The 18,853-nt window shown below is 45.8% G+C and overlaps 1 protein-coding gene across 2 annotated transcripts in view; it reads right to left on the bottom strand.

Moving 5' to 3' along the window:
• Nucleotides 1–3,955: 3,955 nt before the first annotated feature.
• cyth1a (cytohesin 1a) overlaps nucleotides 3,956–18,853 on the bottom strand; it is a 52,312-nt gene continuing 37,414 nt past the window's right edge. For both annotated transcript variants that reach the window (XM_080008905.1, XM_080008904.1), the window contains exons 3-13: nucleotides 17,855–17,919; nucleotides 16,867–16,933; nucleotides 16,635–16,753; nucleotides 15,639–15,719; nucleotides 15,429–15,541; nucleotides 12,690–12,838; nucleotides 11,994–12,105; nucleotides 7,690–7,766; nucleotides 7,409–7,477; nucleotides 6,781–6,935; nucleotides 3,956–6,078 (exon numbers count right to left, since the gene is read on the bottom strand). In XM_080008905.1, coding sequence (XP_079865031.1) covers nucleotides 6,000–6,078; nucleotides 6,781–6,935; nucleotides 7,409–7,477; nucleotides 7,690–7,766; nucleotides 11,994–12,105; nucleotides 12,690–12,838; nucleotides 15,429–15,541; nucleotides 15,639–15,719; nucleotides 16,635–16,753; nucleotides 16,867–16,933; nucleotides 17,855–17,919 — 1,086 coding nt within the window. In that variant the 3' untranslated portion in view covers nucleotides 3,956–5,999. The remainder of the gene's footprint in view (nucleotides 6,079–6,780; nucleotides 6,936–7,408; nucleotides 7,478–7,689; nucleotides 7,767–11,993; nucleotides 12,106–12,689; nucleotides 12,839–15,428; nucleotides 15,542–15,638; nucleotides 15,720–16,634; nucleotides 16,754–16,866; nucleotides 16,934–17,854; nucleotides 17,920–18,853) is intronic.

Raw genomic sequence — 18,853 nt, 5'->3', positions numbered from 1 at the left:
ACATAAAAAAGAAAACAAAGAAAGAAAGAAAGGTAGAAGTACGCTGCAGGGCGTGGTTGCCAGGATATTTCAGTCAGAAATAACAGTTTACTAAACATCCCAAGAAGGAGCAGGAAGCTGTTTTCATCACTTCCCCCGAAAATTGTACTGCAGGTCTGTCTGTCCGTCTCACTGTCTGTCTGTCTGTCTGTCTGTCTGTCGGTCTGTCTGTCTGTCTGTCTGTCTGCTGTTTGACCACCAGCGCTAAACCACAAAACTACATTTAAGCTCAAGTGACTTCTGCAAAGTCATTCGTAGGGTTTGAAGTGACAAGAAAAGCAGCTCGAAAAGCAAGACGGAGTGAAGCTGGATGTAGAAAATAGAAAAGGTGTTTCCATATGAAAGCTGCATTACAGCTGTTTCCTCTCTTGGACACACTCCCAGTCTGCATTTTGGGGCTGAGTTGGGGTGATGGTGGAGGTGGTAGGAAGGAGGAGGGACGAGGGAGGGAGGTTGGCGGAGGGAGGCGGGGGCTCTGCTTTTCATGGCGTCTCAGATCAGGTTTTGGGCGCCACGGGTTCACCGTTCTCCTCCTGCACTTCTGGGAAACGCTGCTAATTGGGGCCTGACGTTGTCTCACATGTCTCCACTTAGAGCAGGAGACAGAGAATCCCGCCGCTGCACCGCTCACTGCGGTTCCAGGCCCCACCCCACCCCACCCCCACCCAAAATCGGCCCGACCACAGAGCCTGTAGAGGGCATGATGTTCCCAACCTGGGCGGCCCGACCCCATGCAGGGCTCACTTGATAGGGCTGTTCTAAAGCCTGGTTTTACGCCGAATCCGAAATTGCATTGGACAGTCGTCCCGACCTAACCCGGGCCCGGCGGATGTCGGATTAATTCGTCGGATTTGGTGTGCATCTGGCTCAAGACTGAAACATTGATTTTTTATTGGTATTGGTTTATATTTTTTACGAAAAAAAAATTGTGTTTGGAATACATCATCATTTCTATATAATCCATTTGGAGCTGCCTCCATAGCTGATACCAAAGAGAAATACTCAAATTCACATAACACAGTTGCTTCACATGCATTGTGGAATATATGCACTTAGTGTGTCCATTTGGCAAGCATAGAAAGAAAGATTTTTATTTTGATTCAATCTGTTGCTTTTAAGGCTTTAGGGCTATTTTTTTTAAATATTAATCTAAATAATATATAATAATAATAATAATAATAATAATAATAATAATAATAATATACTATAATAATATAAATAATAATCATATTATAATAATTATGTATTTATAAAAATAATATATAATAATAGTAATTATAATAAGAATAAGAATATAAATAATATATAATAATAATAGTAATAATAATACTTAGATTTTAATTTTATAAATAATTAATAATGAAATGAATTCAATTGAATTCAATGTTATCATTGTCACACTTTCTACTTGCTGTTGTTCTGGGACCTAAGAACAAGAATAATTAGGAGATAAGAGTAAGAGTAATTGTTCAAGGCTGCAACAACGCCTGCTTTCAGTTTTGAAACGAAAACACAGCTGTATGCACCAAATTCCTCTGCTTTGTTGCCATGGTATCAAACATTATGGTATCATAGATGATATTTTATGATGTGGCGATGACGGGAAGTTACATCATGGCTATCTATGGTCTGGTGCCATTGTTAAAGGAATTTTACTGGGATGCTGAATCTTAACCGTACTTACATGCACCAACAGGCATCCGTTGAGAAATAAAGGAGCAGGAAATGTAGAAAACGAGTGTCTTTGTTGTTTATTTGCTCTTCTTCTGCATGAGAGCGTGCCCCTGGTTTCCCATCGGCCCCCGTATCCCTGTGGCGCAATAGGCCGACTCCGAGAATCATTACTATACTGATTACGCAGCATGGAGAGGCCCCTTCTGCCGAGAGCCGTGATTAAACCCCAAAAAATGCAAGAAGGTAAAAAAACAAACAGACACACCTGGCACTCCTGGGAGGATGCCACTCTGCAGGTGGGTTTTGCAATACTACACCTGAAGTTAAAACGCTTCCAGGATCAGCTTGACACAGTTCCTGCCGAACTTTGTACCGCGCTTCCAAGTTCTTAGCGACGACGGGATCTCGGTTCAATGGGAAATACCAGTGTTAGGTTCCAACGGAATTATGAGTCACCGGTTAGCCGTCAAGCCATTCATTAAACCCACATCTACTCAAATATTTATTTTATTGTTGTGTAACCTGAGCCTCGAGGGTCACTTTCAACCTTTTTTTATTTTATCAAATTTTTTTACTTCACCTTTGAAGACATTCCAACATGCTGTGGGCCAGAGGTGCAATTTCAATTTTAATTTTGAGTGAAATCTCACCCGGATGGAATCGATTCCTGTGAAGAGAGAATCCGGATAAAGAGAACAGTGAGTAGGAGCGAGTAAGTGTTTTCTCCTTCCTGCTCCTTTACAGACTTTTTAATAGATTTTTTTTTTTTTTACTTTTTCGGAAACAATTTGCAGAATGTTTTTTTTCTTTTGTTTATTGTTTTTCCTTTATTCTTTATATCATGGCTATTTCCCGTGTTTTCTTTAACGTCTGAAAAAAAAAAAAAAAAAAAAAGGTAAAATCAAGTCAAATAGAATGGGCCACGTTACTTGTAGGCCTGCTTTCTGTCAACGGTTATTTATAATTATTATTATTATTATTATTATTACTATTGAGGTCAAAGGGACAAACGTTATCAATGGGTTCCTGTTATGGGTTACAGGTTTGGCCATTAGTCGTTGGGAACAGGTTTGGCCTTTTACACCGTTGTGTTTCCAGCTCGTCCGTTCCATTGGAGAAAGTCATTCCTATTGATTCCTCTTCCGGGCATCGTTTGATACGATGCATATTCACCTGTTAATATCGACCCTTCCCAGCTCCCCCCACAGCTCCGTCGGTCAGTAAATACTTTGAGTCCGTGAAAAACACTTGAAAACAGACAAGGCCGCGGTGCTTGTGGGGAAAGACGGAGAGGGAGTGTGGACGTGGGTTACATCGGAAGCTCTCAACCCGGGGGTCGCGGCCCCGGGTGGGGTCACTTGATACGCACGCGGGGTCACGGTACATTTCTGGGACCGAGACATATAATAGGATATTTGACTGATACATATTTCATTCAAACTATTATTTTAATAGGTTTGCCATATTTGGAGCGCCCTCCATTCTGTACGCGATAATAAAAGCAGCCAATGTTGAATGTGCAATATTTAATATATGTCATGTGTAACATCTGCATTTTGATCAGTGATGTTTTTGAAATTACAGTAAGAAAGATTCTTATTTATTATTATCTAATCTGCTGCTTATGGGCTGTGAATTGTACCACATAGAATAAGGGTTGCTGGCTCCTAAATAATAGTCAAGTGGGGAAAAAATACCTCTCTCATATAATGATGTTGTGGGAAATTTGGGAGCTATAAATTGAAGCAACAGATTGTACTGATTATTTTCAAACAAGCCAGGTTTCCATTTTTTTGGGCTTCCCCCAAAGCTCAGACGAAGCCACACTCCCGAGCTCACACCACGTGCTGCCCTCAATGCATATAATGATGGCATGGAACCTCCGGCTCAAATGAGACCGTAATAAACAATCACATTGTTATTTTTATCTCTCAAAGTATTATTTTGGATACACTGTGTTTCAGTAAAACCAGAACAGAACCATGATCACAGATCACCCCCTAGCGGACGAATCAAGTACTACACCGACCTACACTACAGTTCATTTGGTAAACAACCTGTAGGTTTTATAGTTGACTAATTCGGCTGTTTACTTCTCTGTCATCTCTAATTGTATATAATCTTTAATTTCATTGATGGGAACGATGTGATATATAATGTCTTGGAATGGTTTTTTTTTTGATCAGAGTCAAATCGACACCACGGCTCCCCAGTGCAGGCATGCAGGGTTCGGAGGCATGTGTGACAATTCCGTCTTTTATTTCAGCTTTATTACATGGCAGAGAAAGAAACCTCGAATCAAACACAATGATGATACAAAAAAAAAAAAAATGAAAAAAAAGAATGACAGAGGGTAAAAAAAAAAAAAAAAAAAAAAAAAAAGTAAACTCTACTAGAACTATTACAGTAAGATATTAAAGGCAAAATGATGGGAGACAAATACCGACTATACATTTAAGTATGTACAATTTTTTTGATAAATAAACCAATACTGTCTAGATCGATGATTGCTTTGCCTTATCAGTGCACTCTGAGGAGCGGAGAGGAGAAAGATTGGGAAATAAAGACGGAAAGAGAGAGAGAGAGAGAGAGAGAGAGAGAGATAGCTGCTATATCACTATCTTAAAGTGAAGTCCTACATCTACAATCAACCACTATAATCCTGCATTTTTTTTTGGGGGGGGGGAGGCAAAAAAACTAACAAAACAAAACAAAACAAAACAAAAAAAAACAACAAAACAATGTACGCGCCCATTCCTGATACAAGGGGTATTTCTTTATTATTGAAACTCCTGAGATAGCGACACACTGGCTTTCTGTTGCAACCTGCACTTGGTTGGTGGGGGTCTCTCCTCTAAAGCGAAACCGTAGAAAAACAACGGAGAACACACCCTCCCCCCTCCCCCAAGCGGGGAAAAAGCCATTTTTCAAGGCATATTATGCAACAACAACAAAAAGTAAAAAAATAATAGCTTTAGGGGGAGCTTAGGCTGCGGCCTGAAAACGAAATGTGATATTTTCAACTGGAGGAGCGGGGAAAGGACGCCCGGCGGAGGGAGCTCTAGAAAAGGTCAAACACGTGAATCGCTGAAGCTTTCCAGCAGCGTTTCCTGTGTCGATTGAAAAGGCTCCATTTGGGTTTTTCCCCCAGGATCCCAAATAGCTTTGCATCTCGCAAGAAAAGAAAATGTCACTGTGTGTGTGTGTGTGTGGGTCGGGGGATTGCCTTTGGTCATACGACACCGTATGTCATGGCACGCCTGTGAATGTGCCTTTACGTGTGTGCGTGTGTTTGCACGCAGAGAGAAACCAACACAGGTTTTTTCTTTTGTTTTTGTTGTTGCATGACTGAGACGACAAGCAAACAGACAAAATTCTCAGAATCTCCGTCCCTCTTCTCTGGAAGAGCAAGATGCCAGGAGGCCTCCGCAGGGGAGGTGAGATTTGAATTTTAGTCGGAAGCCCAAAGCCCCGGGGGACACGCGAGCCCCACCCTTTATAAACAAACGTTTATTTATCAATTGGATTATTATTGGATTTGGCAATCGAGGATATGGCTGGGGTTGAATTTGGAAGGCGGGCCAGGTTTTCTTGCATGCACAGGCACAGGCGCGCACACACACACACACACACACACACACACACACACACACACACACACACACACACACGCACACACACGCACACACACGCACACTCCTGAGTGGCAACATTTAGCAAAACCACAAACATTTTGGCAAGTGGTCAGCTTTCTCCCCTGCTCTGCTTTCATCGCAAGAGCACTCAAAAAAACAAAACGAACCAAAAAACCCCAAAAACAAACAAACTAATAAGCGGAGAAAGAAAATGAAGAATCCATGGCAAAAGAAGAAAAGCTCCTCTCGGAAAAGCTAGTGGGTATTTTGGTTGGGGGGAGGGTGGGGGGGGGGTCAGACCTGCTGAGTAGTTTTAAACGTCGTGTCCGGGCGGCCGTACGAGTGAAGGCGCATTCTTTGTGTAGGTCGAGTTATGGAGTAAAGCCTGAGGGAACGTGAGTTGCAACTTATTTGGACCCGTCTCAGCCCAAAAACACACAAAGCAACCGGCAGTCGAGTCACGCGAGGCCGCGGCCACGCCTCCACCTCTAAGAGTCCAAAAAGCAGCTTTCTATGTTCCAGAAGCGAGACAGCGATACAGGCGAGTGGCGGGGCCGCACTGCCTGCTGCGGCCACACGGCGGCGACAGCAGGCTCGGTTTTCTTCCTTCCTGCCTTCCCCAAAGTTCTTTCTGTCGAGTGCGAGGCGGATCTAGTGCCGCTTCATGGACGACACCTTCTTCTTCCGCGCCGCCAGCATCTCGTAGAAGGGATCCCTGCTGATGGCCGCTCTGAGGGGAGGAGAGGAGGAGAAGTGATCACTTGAACCGGCTCGACGGATTTAACCCTCTTTCAAGGTTAATTCAGCTACAGTTGATTCAAGCACAGATCGAGCGGTTTTTACTTTACAACCGTCTTTTCATTTCAGTCATTTTATCAGAAATTTAAAAAAAATTTGAACGCAATCACAAAATAGATCTGCTCAAGGACTTAAATTTCATAAGCGATATCATTTTTTTAATCTCTGGATCACAATTGTGGCATGATGACATGATCGGAAAATTCACTCAATTGAGAAGAATCCCCAGATTTTCGTCCAAATTGGTAACATTTAAATAAGGGAATTTTTAGATAATGTTGAAACAATTGAAATGTTTCAACATTTGAAATGTGGAGATGCTTCAACCAACAGAATGAAGAGGAGGCGTTTCCACCAGTTGAGGAGAAAATGGTTCTTAAAATGGTTATCGTCCAGCGTTCAAGGTCAATAAACGGCTCTTCTGCAATAGTTATGACATCACTTTACATTAACATAATTACTCTATCATAAGCTTACACTATGATCGTGGCATCAAATTATTAATAATAATCATAAAAAAAAGACAATTAAACTGCCGATCAGCATTAGAATTTTATGGCTGTGACTCGGAATGTTCTCCTCGTGTCTGATAATAAGCGGAGGGAGGAAGGAGGGAGGGAGGAAGGATCCTCACATGATGCTGTTCATCCACTCGTCCTTCTCCTCGGTGGTGGGGGCGGAGATGCGGTAGAAGGTGTGGTTGCCCTCAACGACACGGCCGTCCGCCTCCGTCTTGCAGGCCTTGATCACCTGGTCCTTGTTGTCAGGGATGAAGAGCTCGAAGCAGTTCTACCGCGGGGGGGGGGGGGGGGACACACACAGAGAGGTTGGATTAAAAACCCCGCTCACAGGGTTTGATATTGGGAAACATTTTGGGGCTTTTTGGTCCCTGACTCACTAACCTCAACTACAATATTATAATACCAGTAAGAAGTGCAGTTCTGATTTGCATTTAAGGTGAAAATTGAATCACTCATTTTTCAGGAAAGAATTACTTTCTATAGTTCCTGTACTCTTGGAGTGTACAATGTTCTAAAAATTTAATTCAAATTCTCTCTAAAATAAGTCATATTGTAGACAATGGAACTGTGATGCAGCTGCAGGAACAGATTGGAAATGATATTAAAAAAAATAATAATAAATGAAAAAAATCCAACAGAAACGAATGAGGCCGTGCACTGTCACTAACCCCTAAATCCTTAAATCCTAGTGTAATATCCACGCACTGTTTGTTGTTGTCATATTAATGTGTGTGTCCTTACAGGCTTCTTGTCCTCCACCTCGCGGATGCTCAGGTTCTCCAGCGGGATAATTCCTCTGGGCTCCTTGTCCTGCAAACAAGTGACAAAAATGAAAAAATAAAATAAAATAAAAGAATGAAAAATTAAAATAAAATAAATAAATTTAAAAAAAAAAAAAGACAAAAAAAATCGAGCATTGAGATGATCTGCTCACACGCATTAAAGGTTCCACTCAAGGCAAAAAAAAATAAATAATAATAAAAATATAAAAAATACCCCGATATTCCACTCTCTGCACTCACCGTGGTGTACTCAAAGTAGTAGAGACAGTTGTCTGTGAGAATGAACCATCTCCGCTTCCAGGTCTTCACGCGCCCCCCTGTGGAGAGGGAGTGCAATGTCAGGGAGGCAGAACGTGAGAAGTAGAGAGAGGGAGAGAGAGAGAGAGAGAGAGAGAGAGAGAGAGAGAGAGAGAGCGAGAGAGCGAGAGAGAGAGAGAGAGGGAGGGCAGAGTATGGGCGTCGGACAGCGGATGGCAGAGCGGCAGACAGGCAGACAGATGTACGGAGAGACGGACAGATGCAAACTTCCTGGCGATCCCTCTCCCAAAATATGCACCGATCCACCACCTGCACCGCGAAGCGGCATGCGCTCGGACACCACCACCGGCGACGCTATCCGTGTGCGTCGGCATCAAAACACCCTTTCGATCTCAGACATATCGGAGGAATGGATTCACCTGAGCGACTTTTAATCCATGACATTTAGGCTTTTTATCTGACCCCGTCGCAGGGTCAATCAATATTCTGCTGAAGGTCTTCTTTTTTTTTTTTTTCTCTAAACAGGAACGGGAGCGGGATCAGGCTTCACGTAGGGCTGCCACAATCACGGGCATTTTGGAGTTGGCGGTTTAAACTGCTACAACAGCGTTAAAACACACATCTACTGCGTGAACAAGGGCCGTAATAATAATCCAGGCGGTCGGTTCGTTTGCTTCAACTCAAATGATGGAAATGCACTTTAATGTGGAAATCCACATTATCTATTTCATTTCCTTTTTATGTTTTTAATTCGTTGCAACATTTCTAACACTGGCTTAGTTTCCCTGAAATCTGGACGGAAACGTACGATTGTGGAGTAGGAGGAAGGCGCAAAAACCCTTAGTTGCAACATTTCTCACATTATCTTCCAATTCCCTTTGAATTTGGACGAAAACGTATAAAGTCAATCCCGGAATCGGAAGGATTTTTTCACAAAACGCTCGCGATGAAGCTCAAATAATTGTGTTTCACGGCGATTACTTGAGGATTCGACAGCTCAGGCTCGGGCCCTACACCTCCCGAGTCGCTGACTCGGAGGAACCGTCTCCGAAAAACGCGGCAGGGGGCCCACGACTCGGCGCACAGCTCCGGGCGAACGCAATGAAGGGCAAAAGCCCAAACTGACGACCCTGGAAATGATCAAACCCGCACCGGTTCGTATGTTTTCTGAGCCGCTGCGAAGCTCCGTGGCGCGCCTCGAGTTCAAACTAAATGCTCGCCGCTCTGTGGACGACCTTCCTTCCCCTCCGTCACCCGCCTCCGTCACCCCCACCCCCACCACCCGCTTTCCTGCGAGGGGGGGGGGGGGGGGGGGCCCTGATCTCGGCGGCGGCGGCGGCAGATGGCAAACCCACGCTCAGCTGCACCGCAAAAGCCTCAGATCGCGAATTTCCCGTCGGGGGTTTTTGTTTAAAAGACTTCACTAAAGAGCCGCGGCACGACGCCGGGAACGCCGGGAGCCGCTCCCAAGCGACAGCTTTTCTAATCGGAACGCCGAAATGTCAAATCTCTCCGGTAAACGGGATCCAAAAGCAGCCGCCACCGGTGTTAGTGCATCCGCGGCATTCTGGGAACCCCCAACCGGGGAACGGAAGAGGAGCAGAGCTACTTCACTTCACACACACACACACACACACACACACACACACACACACACACACACACACACACACACACACACACACACACACACACACACACACACACACACACACACACACACACTTTTTAAGGAAGGACAGCACACTTTTGTATTTCATTATCATATAGCAGCGCTGGGACCGCATATGATATCCCATCATATCAGATCTCATGATGTCGGATCTACGTTAAGATCTACAGAGAGAGAGAGAGAATTCCACCCGGGGCTCTGGACGACAGCAGACACAATGATGGCGTTGCGCACACACACACACACACGCGCACACACACACACACACACACACACGCACACACGGAGCGCGTTGATTGGGTTGGGAGTTGTGATCGGATCGGTCAGAATGTGAGATAATAGGACAAAAAAAAAATGAAAACATCCGGGACGAGCGAGGAGGTCCCCGGAGATTTTTTGCGCAGAGCGGGAGGGCGTGCTCGGCTGGAGTGGAAGAAACCAACCGGGGGAAATGGGGAGTTTGGCGGGCTGGGCATGTGGAGGGAGCAGGCCATCATTCAACCCTTTTGTAAGATATTATATCATAGAATATATAGTAAAAAAATATTGACTCATAAGGTAAATTTAATGACTGATTCTGTATACAGTATATATTGTTCACTACTGTACACCCCTCTATACTGCTCCCCACCCACAGGCCTTCAGCAGCAGTCCACACCAGTCCTGTCCAGTCTAGCACCCCATCCCTGCTCAGACCGTTTTTTTGGGTTTTTTTTTTTTTGCAAGACAGGCAGAGCAGAGCCATTTTGGGGTGAACAAAGTAGCTGCAGTATTCCCATTTCCATCCACTCCCCCCCGGGGCAACCAGGTCGTAAGATAGCAGCGTGATCGATGAGCGGGGTCCTTTACTGAGTGGACTTGAAGGTGTATACTGCAGCTCCCCAAAAAAAATAGCACAGATCAAGGAGCAGAACGTACACGGATAAGAATCGCACCGCTCGTCGAGGTGGTGAAAACAACAACAAGAAAAAAAAGGTTAAATTGCCAGAGGGTGTCGGGGCTGTGAACGCAGGTTAATGGATGCACCTGGCAACCGCCTGGCAACCGCCTGGCAACCCGTTCATCCAGGAGACACGTGGACAAACCGCCAGTGTGATGAGACCAAATACACATACAAACGTACAACAGCATGATACTAAACTGAATGGAGGGACCCCCCCTACACACACACGCACACACACACACACACACACACACACACACACACGAAAAAAAACAAAAAAAAAACTAAAATGAATAAATAAAACATAATAAGCAACCCCTGGTACACAAAGTAAATAAAGGTGAAGGAGAACAGAAGCACGACGGACCACCAAAAAAAGCACCTGAGAGAGCCGAGAGATGGGGCTAGTTTTTGGGAAGAGCAGGTGTACATACCTCCTGAGGAAAGACAACAGCCAAAATCATGGGAACACACACACACACACACACACACAAACGAGGAGGAAAAGGAAACAAAATAAATTAAATCAAACGGTAAGGAATCATAGCACCAAAATCCTTGTTTTTTTTTTTTGTTTTTTTTTATATCTGGGTCAGAGAAGGCTTTCGATGCACTGCTTGACAGCCCTGGCACTGAACAAACAACTTTATTTGTAATCAACAGATTTGAGTTGCAGTAAAGTTCAACCATGTTTAAGAAAGATTGTTTTCTTCGATTTGTTCAGTATATGCTCTTCCACATTTCCTCCACCGGGGGGAGCTCTGCTCAGTGACAGCTGTAAAGCAGTACATCACACTCAAGTCCCGTTCTGCTGTATTCAATGTGTATTTCCGTTAAAACCCATATTAATACATATTAATTCTGAAAGTTTGGGGTTTCGCTGGGGGGGGGGGGGGGGGGGGCAAGATTATTATTATTATTATTAATATTATTAGGTTCCTCGTTCCAATAGTTGTAAAGATTCACAATGATTTGGTGAGTTTCAATTCCACTTGGTGCTTTGGGGTGAGCGTCATTGTGAATCTGCACAAAACGGAGAGATCTCAAAGAGAAACACAGGAGTGGCAGTGGAGAGTCCAGGAGCCCAAACTAGTTATTAGAGCACTTTGTATAGCATGTGTGCCACACACACACGCACACACACACACACACACACTACACAAATAAGCCTACACAACATCCATCTATCACGTGGATATTGCATGTGTGTGTGTGTCTGTACGTTTTTGTGGATCAACTGGGCTGACGTACAAGTGTGTGTGTGTGTGTGTGTGTGTGTGTGTGTGTGTGTGTGTGTGTGTGTATATATGTGTGTGTGTGTGTGTGTGTGTGCGTGTCAGATAGTCTTTGAATACGCATGGTGCTGAATTATTTAACACTCTCCTCATGTAGTGGTCTAATCTCAGGGCCATATTAATTATACATTTGAGCGAGCAGGGGGCTCTTCTAATATCTATAGTGTACACACACACACACGCACGCACACACACACACGCGACCTCATGGGTCCACTATACATTTTTACCATTATATGAATACATTACAAGCTAAAAGAAAAACAAGGATTTTGAAGTTGAAATCTACATTCATGTGAACAAAATCCTTCTGAATTTCTGACTTTTGTTTGTTTGCTTGCGTTCTTCGACCTCTTTCTTTTTTTGTTTTCCTCACCCAGTTTGAGCAGCCAGCCCTCTCTGTCGGGGTTGAAGAAGGTGTGTGTGAGGTCGTTCCCGTCGTCCTCTGGGATTTTGAAAGGCTCGTTTTTTATGCTCTCGTACAGGTTCTGTGGAGGGAGGGGGAGAGTTGGAATATTGATCCAGTCTGGAGACATGAAGGGACGGTCTCGCAGACGGGGTTTAATCTAAGTCAGGACTAAGATGATCCTATTGAGGCGTTGCCTAATTTAAGATGAATTAGTTGTGGACTAGGAAGTCCGAGACTCAGGCCACTCAGGACGAGTCACTGCTCCTACTCCTTGCGTCTGGTCCTGGTCCAGATCAACCTGGTCGACCTGGAGGCCACTTCCATCCATCCAGAGATAAAACCTGCCTCCGGCCGTCTTTCATTTAAGCTTCACTTCCATCCAGATTAGCTCTCATCTCTTTTTAAACGAGGGCACGTCTGAGACTATGTCAAAGCATGACTGAGAGGGGCCGTCTCAGTTAGACAAGATTAAAAATGTGGCGTGGTCTAAGATTAGGCCGAAACTGCGTCCGCCAAACCGCCCGGTAGAGATATAGAAGCTCAGAGAAGGGACGGAGGATTGCGAGGAAAAGAAAGGACGGTAAGGAGGCTGGGGAACGGCTATAGGACTTGGAGGTGGAGAAGCAGGGGACCGGAGCGGAGGAGTGGTTAAGCTCCACCCACCCGGAGCAGGTCCTCGGGCAGGTCTCCGCCGTCGTTGATTCCGCGGTTCATGGAGATGAAGCGCTCCACAGCGGGCTTGTCCTTCACATTGGGGTTGTGGAGGCTGGTGTTCAGCATGATGATGGCAAAGGAGAGGATGTAGCAGGTATCTGGAACACACACACACACACAGACACAGACACACAGACACACACACACACACACACACACACACACACACACACACACACACACACACACACACACACTCTTTAAGATGCTGTGTAAAGGGAACAGAAGAGTTAAAGCCATGGTTTGCAGCCGCTTCACACGTCAACCCCCCGAAAGAGACGGAGGAGAAGAACAGCAGCCATGTTTAATGCAGTGTTTAAATATGAATGTCAATTAGGAGAGGCTGCGAGAGTGTGTGAGTGTGTGAGTGTGTGAATGTGCGAGTGAGTGAGTGAGTGAGTGAATGAGTGTGTGAGTGTGTGAGTGAGTGAATGAATGTGTGAGTGTGTGACTGTGTGAGTGTGTGAGTGAGTGAGTGTGTAGGTGAGTGAGTGTGTGAGTGTGAGAGTATGGGTAAAGAGACGATGCGGTCAGCCGCCTGCCTGACACAGCAGCACTCTATCTGGCCGGCTGGGTGGGTGGAAAAAAAAAAAAAAAACCTAAACATAACAAACCCCTAAATGCATTATTCACTTCCATCTGCTTCCCCCCCGTTCCAGGCAGACAGTCTGCCGCAGACATTATGTCCCGCTCGGAAGTAAATAAGGAAAAAAAGCCAGACACGCTTCTCAAACACGCTTGGAAACAGTGTTGGGCACGAGTAGTGTAACCAATTACTAATACAATTATAATAATAACTAATAAAAAAACAAATAATATTACAGTAGACCCCAATAATAACTTTTAAAAAATTTGTTTTCGTATTCGTCACCCCGCATTTGGGGTTCATATCTGTGATCGGTAACCAGATTTCGGAATCATTTGGTCTCACTGGGTTTCTGTACGTCAATGACGAGTACATAACGTGATCCGATCACGCTCACGTGATAGGACCGCTGCACGGCACCGCCCCTAAGCTTGGTCGCAAATCAGCGGCAGAACTGCTTTAAGTCGATATCTGACATCACGGTGCTTTACGTTATCTGCACGTGGGAGCGAGTGCGACTGTAAACATTAGGGATGGAGGGAACATGGCGCTCCGGGAAATCACTCATTGGATGCATCATGGATCATGGATCATAACAGGATTTGTCCGTCTGCTCCCACGCGGCGACAACCTAAGGTGAGCGTTGACGGCCGAGCCGGTCGCGTTTCACTACACGTAGAAGACACAGGTAGTGGCAGGATTTGAAGCCACAGCTTTGCTTACCAGCGATGACCCCGACGTTCACACACATGCAAAGTCGGAATTTTGAGGAGAAAGGACGCAAAACCACCAATTTTGTAGGTGGAAAACAGTCGGAATTTTGAGGAGAAAGGACGCAAAACCACCAATTTTGTAGGTGGAAAACAGTGCTAGAGCTGTAGTCGACAGAATTGTGTCAGTTGAATGGGATTTGGCTGTTCAATGGGAATATTCGACTGGAATACTCGACCGGGTTTTAAACGGACCCAGGAGCTAAATTATTAAAGACCGTTTCATCCATGAGCTCTGACGTTACCGGTACTGTTCACGGTATAGGAGAAAGGAATAAAATGGATTTTATATTTTTTTAGGCCAGAGAACCCGTTTGTAACTAGGCAGAAAATAAAGCAGTGTTAATTCTGCTCTTAATTTGTTTTAGTTTTTTCTCTTATTTTATTTTATTTTTTAAAGAAGCGATAAGAGTGCCCTTTAAGTACTGGATCGATAAGCACTATCAGTATGAGTTGTAGTACCGTTCATATCATAATGACACCCATCCCTACTCGTGCCCCGTTCCTCCATGCCCCGCCCCCCACACGGTTTTTAGTTGTTTTATATGGAGGAACGGGGAGAGCCGTGTTCCATTCACTCATAAAAATATATTTATGATTCCCCTTATTTAAAATTCCTCATTTAAATGTCATCCCTGTGTATTTTGTAAGCTTCTATCTGTTTTATCCTGTTACTGTAATGCACACTGACTGACCAAAAAAAACAAAACAAAACAAAACTGCTGAGGCTGAAGAATCTCAGTTGACTGTTTCATGTTTAGAGGGTCAAAGGTCATGACTACAGTTTGCATCTCACCGTCTTTCAAGGACTACTTTTTTTCCGCCCCCCCCCCCGAGTTCCCAGCTGCTTTTCTCCAAACTTACGATGCAATTTGCAGAGTTTGTGGGTTTTTTTTTCCCAGTACAATTGAGTGAATTGGAAAAAAAATTGCAAGTTAAATGAGAACATTTTTAACTATCACCAATGAAGAAATAGCCATATTATGTCATCACTTCCTGTGATAATACACATGCTGCATGTCACAGAAAACCCACTGACGTTAGGCTCTGTCTTCCCACAGAAGATAATGTTGATTTGGCTATTTAATGGGGAAAATTCGCAGCAATTTAGATCTTCAAGTTCAAGTTCAAGTTCAAGAGTTTGCAAGAATTGCTGAGATTATTGGGTGCACCAAAATCACAATTTTCTGGACCGATTTCAATACTAAAAAATAGATAGATAGATAGATAGATAGATAGATAGATAGATAAAAAACATAGAAATGACACAAAAGTTGTGAAATAGCATACAGTCCAGATAAGTACTCTACGCAACTATGCGACGCCCTCTACCTGTGGACTGGAAAACTCCCGGGTTGCACTGGCAGTAGCGCTGGGCGAAGGCCTCCATCATGCGGTCGATCTTCTGCGCTTCTCCCGGCAGCCGGAAGCTCCACAGGAACTGTCTGCGGCGACGCAAAGGAAGTCCAACACATCAACACAATCATTTGGGTTTTGGTCAATGTTAAGCAGCTCACGTGGGAGCGTGTCTCGCGGCCGCACCTGAGAGCCTGGACCAGGTTGAGGTCCGTGAATTCGTGAAGCTCCACGAAGGCGTGGAGGACCTGGATGTTGAAGTCATCTCTACGGGAGACAAGACAAAGCCGAATTTTATTATTTTATAACATTTTTCCAGCCGTTAACACAATCTTCCCCCTGAGCACGCTAGCCTCCTCCTACTCCTCCTCCTCCTCCTCCTCCTCCTCGTTTATCATCCAATCTTCATCGTGAGGTCATCTCCGACACTCGGGACCTCCCAGAGTTAACGATACGCCCCCGGGGACCTCGGAGCGACCGGAAGATTGACTCTGAGGGCGTGGCATTGGCAGGTTTATACTCTGTCATCGTCCCTGGAGAGCAAGATGAGCGGCCGCATAGCCAGCCTCTGACCAATCACATCGTGACTCACCACGCGACGGGAACGACCACGCCCCCCCGGGAACCTGCTGGAAAGGCCGCGTGTCTTCAGAAGACCGGCTCTCCGGCATCGTACACAAACGGGACAAATCAAAGACAGATGCCGCCGCCGCCGCCGCGCCCCCCCCCCCCCCCCCCCCCCGGCCCCCGTCGAGTAAGGGACGCTGTCTTCCGAGGATGGAAACATGGGACTGGTCAACTGGATGTTTGGGAAGAGGGAGGAAGGAAGGGCGTGTCTGTCTGACCAAAGAACTGAGTGCGAGGGAAACTATGCGATCTGGAAGTGGGTCATCACAGAATCCAACCACATGGTGGGACACGTGCACTAATCGCAGACATAGAAGGGGGGGGGGGGGGGGAGCAAGACAGACAGACAGAGAGAGAGAGAGAGAGAGCGCAAGAGAGACAGAGAGAGACAAAGAGAGAGAGAGAGAGAGAGAGAGAGAGAGAGAGAGGGAGAGAGAGAGACACACACACACACACACACACACACACACACACACAGAAAGAAAGAGAGACAGACTTGACTTGAGAGAGAGAGACAGAGAGAGAGAGATATGCAACACGCCGTCGGCGCCCGACCTCTCTCCGAGGTAATCCCCGATGGCCGTCTTGTTGAGGCCCTCGCCCTTGTAGAGGAACTGAGCGATGTCGTCGCTGGTGTTCTTCAGCAGGTCGTTCTCGATGAGGAACTGGATCCCCTGGGGGGGAGGAGGGGGGGGGGGTGCGAGAGGTTACACCCCTGCTTGGATAGTGTGTAAGGCCTCAAAGATCCAGACACCCTCTTTTGTTTTTTTGTTTGTTTGTGTTTTACCTTCTTGGGGTCCATGTTGAATTTCTTCCGGCCCATGGCCACCTGCTTGTTCCTCTGCATGTTTTTCCTGGAACAGAGAGGACAGTTTTTGGATTTTATGAGGGATTTTTGTCTCATTAGTTGTGGTCAGAAAATCCCCCCCCCAATTAAAAGATTAATTGGCATCACGCACCAATCCATCGAATGACAAAAAAATATAAAAATAAAAACCTTGCACTGGCCTCTTATTGTGACAGATGACACCGATTACAACCAAATAATTCACACTTCCTGAAAGTATTTCTCACACTCAAACGACTCTGCTTAGTTATCGAAAAGCCCCTTCGTTCCACATACGGAAAAATAAAACTCATTTCTCGGGGACTCGGGTGCCTGGGAAGCCAATGCCCGCTCGACCCGGCCGGCGGGGGGAGGTCGCCGCCCGCTCCCAACCGGTTCCCTTTCTGCGGCGGCATTCCTCCGGCCTTTGTCTGGCAGACGCCCGGCATTGCCCCGCCGCCGTTGAGGGGGCGCTCGAGCTCCTTTATTGTGCATTGTCCGTCTCGCCCGGGAATGGATCAGGAGGCGACCTGCGCCAACCGGGGTTTTCTAAGGGATGTTCTGCAGGTGATGGAATCTCTCGTCCACTTGAGTAGAAACAAAACACAACCTCCACCTCCACCCCCCCCCCCACTCCTCTCCTGGGACCGTGCATTGTCTACTTTCCTCCCCTGCATTATTCACCAGGGCCTGCCATCATGGAGGGGCGTGGCTACTGGGAATGAAACATTTAAAGAATCAGGAGCCTTAAAAGCACGGCCAATATGGGAGGGGGTCGGGAGGGTGATACGAGGGGCCATTTAACATTAATTATTCACGGCATCATTTGCTAAGTTAATAGAAGGCAAACAGCAATCCAATTTAGATGGTATGGGTGATAGAGGGGAGAGTGGCGGGGGGGGGGTGAATTTGTGTGTGTGTGTGGTCCGAGGTCCCATCCTGCTCTTACCTCTCCTCCGTGGAACCCAGGTTCTCGATCTCGCTGGTCACCTCTGCTATCTCATCCTTCAGCCGCTGCAGAAGAGAGCAAACAGGAAGGAACGTCAGGGGCCAAACGGTCATCATCGGGCCATTTTGCCAAAGACAACGTCAGAAAACAACAGCATTGAAGAGCGTTTTTTTACAAGTGTTTCAAGTGAGAATGCACACGACTGTCCCGAGTCCCAGAGCCCCAGAGCCCCGTTCAAAACCGCAACTTCTTCTTTCCGACGTCGGGGTCTGCCCTCGTCCTCGTTCCAGACGCTTTTCTTTCCTTCAAAGTTTGCCTCCTCCTCAATTGATCTGGATTTTCTTTACTGGGGTCACTCGAGCTGGTGGGGTTATTTTTAATCCGAGGGTGGCCGTTCTCATATCCACAGTTCACTGACCACAACTAGCTTCGCTGCTTTATCTAATTCACTGTGGCCGCCTTTCGCTTCTCACATGTACGCAATCAGTGGCGGGCCCCACCGCCAACAATGGAAACAGCATATAGAGAAGCATATTAATAGGGTGAATACATTAAATGGCCGTACCAGCTCAAAAAACATGGTATAAATATTAAATATGGGATTGTTTTTTTTTTTTTTACAAAATAATGTTACAGATTACCGCTTTAAACGTGCCAGTGGTCTGTTTTACATAACAGCTCCACACACAGCAGCAGAGTCCCTTCTCAGGTTCCTGACATAGTGTGGCACTTGGTTTCATGCGAATGTGTGTGCGTGTAACTGACACACACACACACACACACACACACACACACACACACACACACACACACACACACACACACACACACACACACACACACACACACACACACACACACACACACACACACACACACTCTGTGTATCCTCCAGTCTCTCCAGTAACTGGGACTGACAGCAGCTGTCTACTAGAGGAGCTGATATCTCAGGATACTCTGTATATGTGCACCTGGCCGCCCCGCTCCACAAACAAAAGC

This window comes from Zeus faber, assembly GCF_960531495.2.
Source record: "Zeus faber genome assembly, chromosome: 11".
Taxonomy (NCBI): domain Eukaryota; kingdom Metazoa; phylum Chordata; class Actinopteri; order Zeiformes; family Zeidae; genus Zeus; species Zeus faber.
Note: the sequence above shows the minus strand (reverse complement) of the source record. Positions and strands in the feature narration are given on the sequence as shown.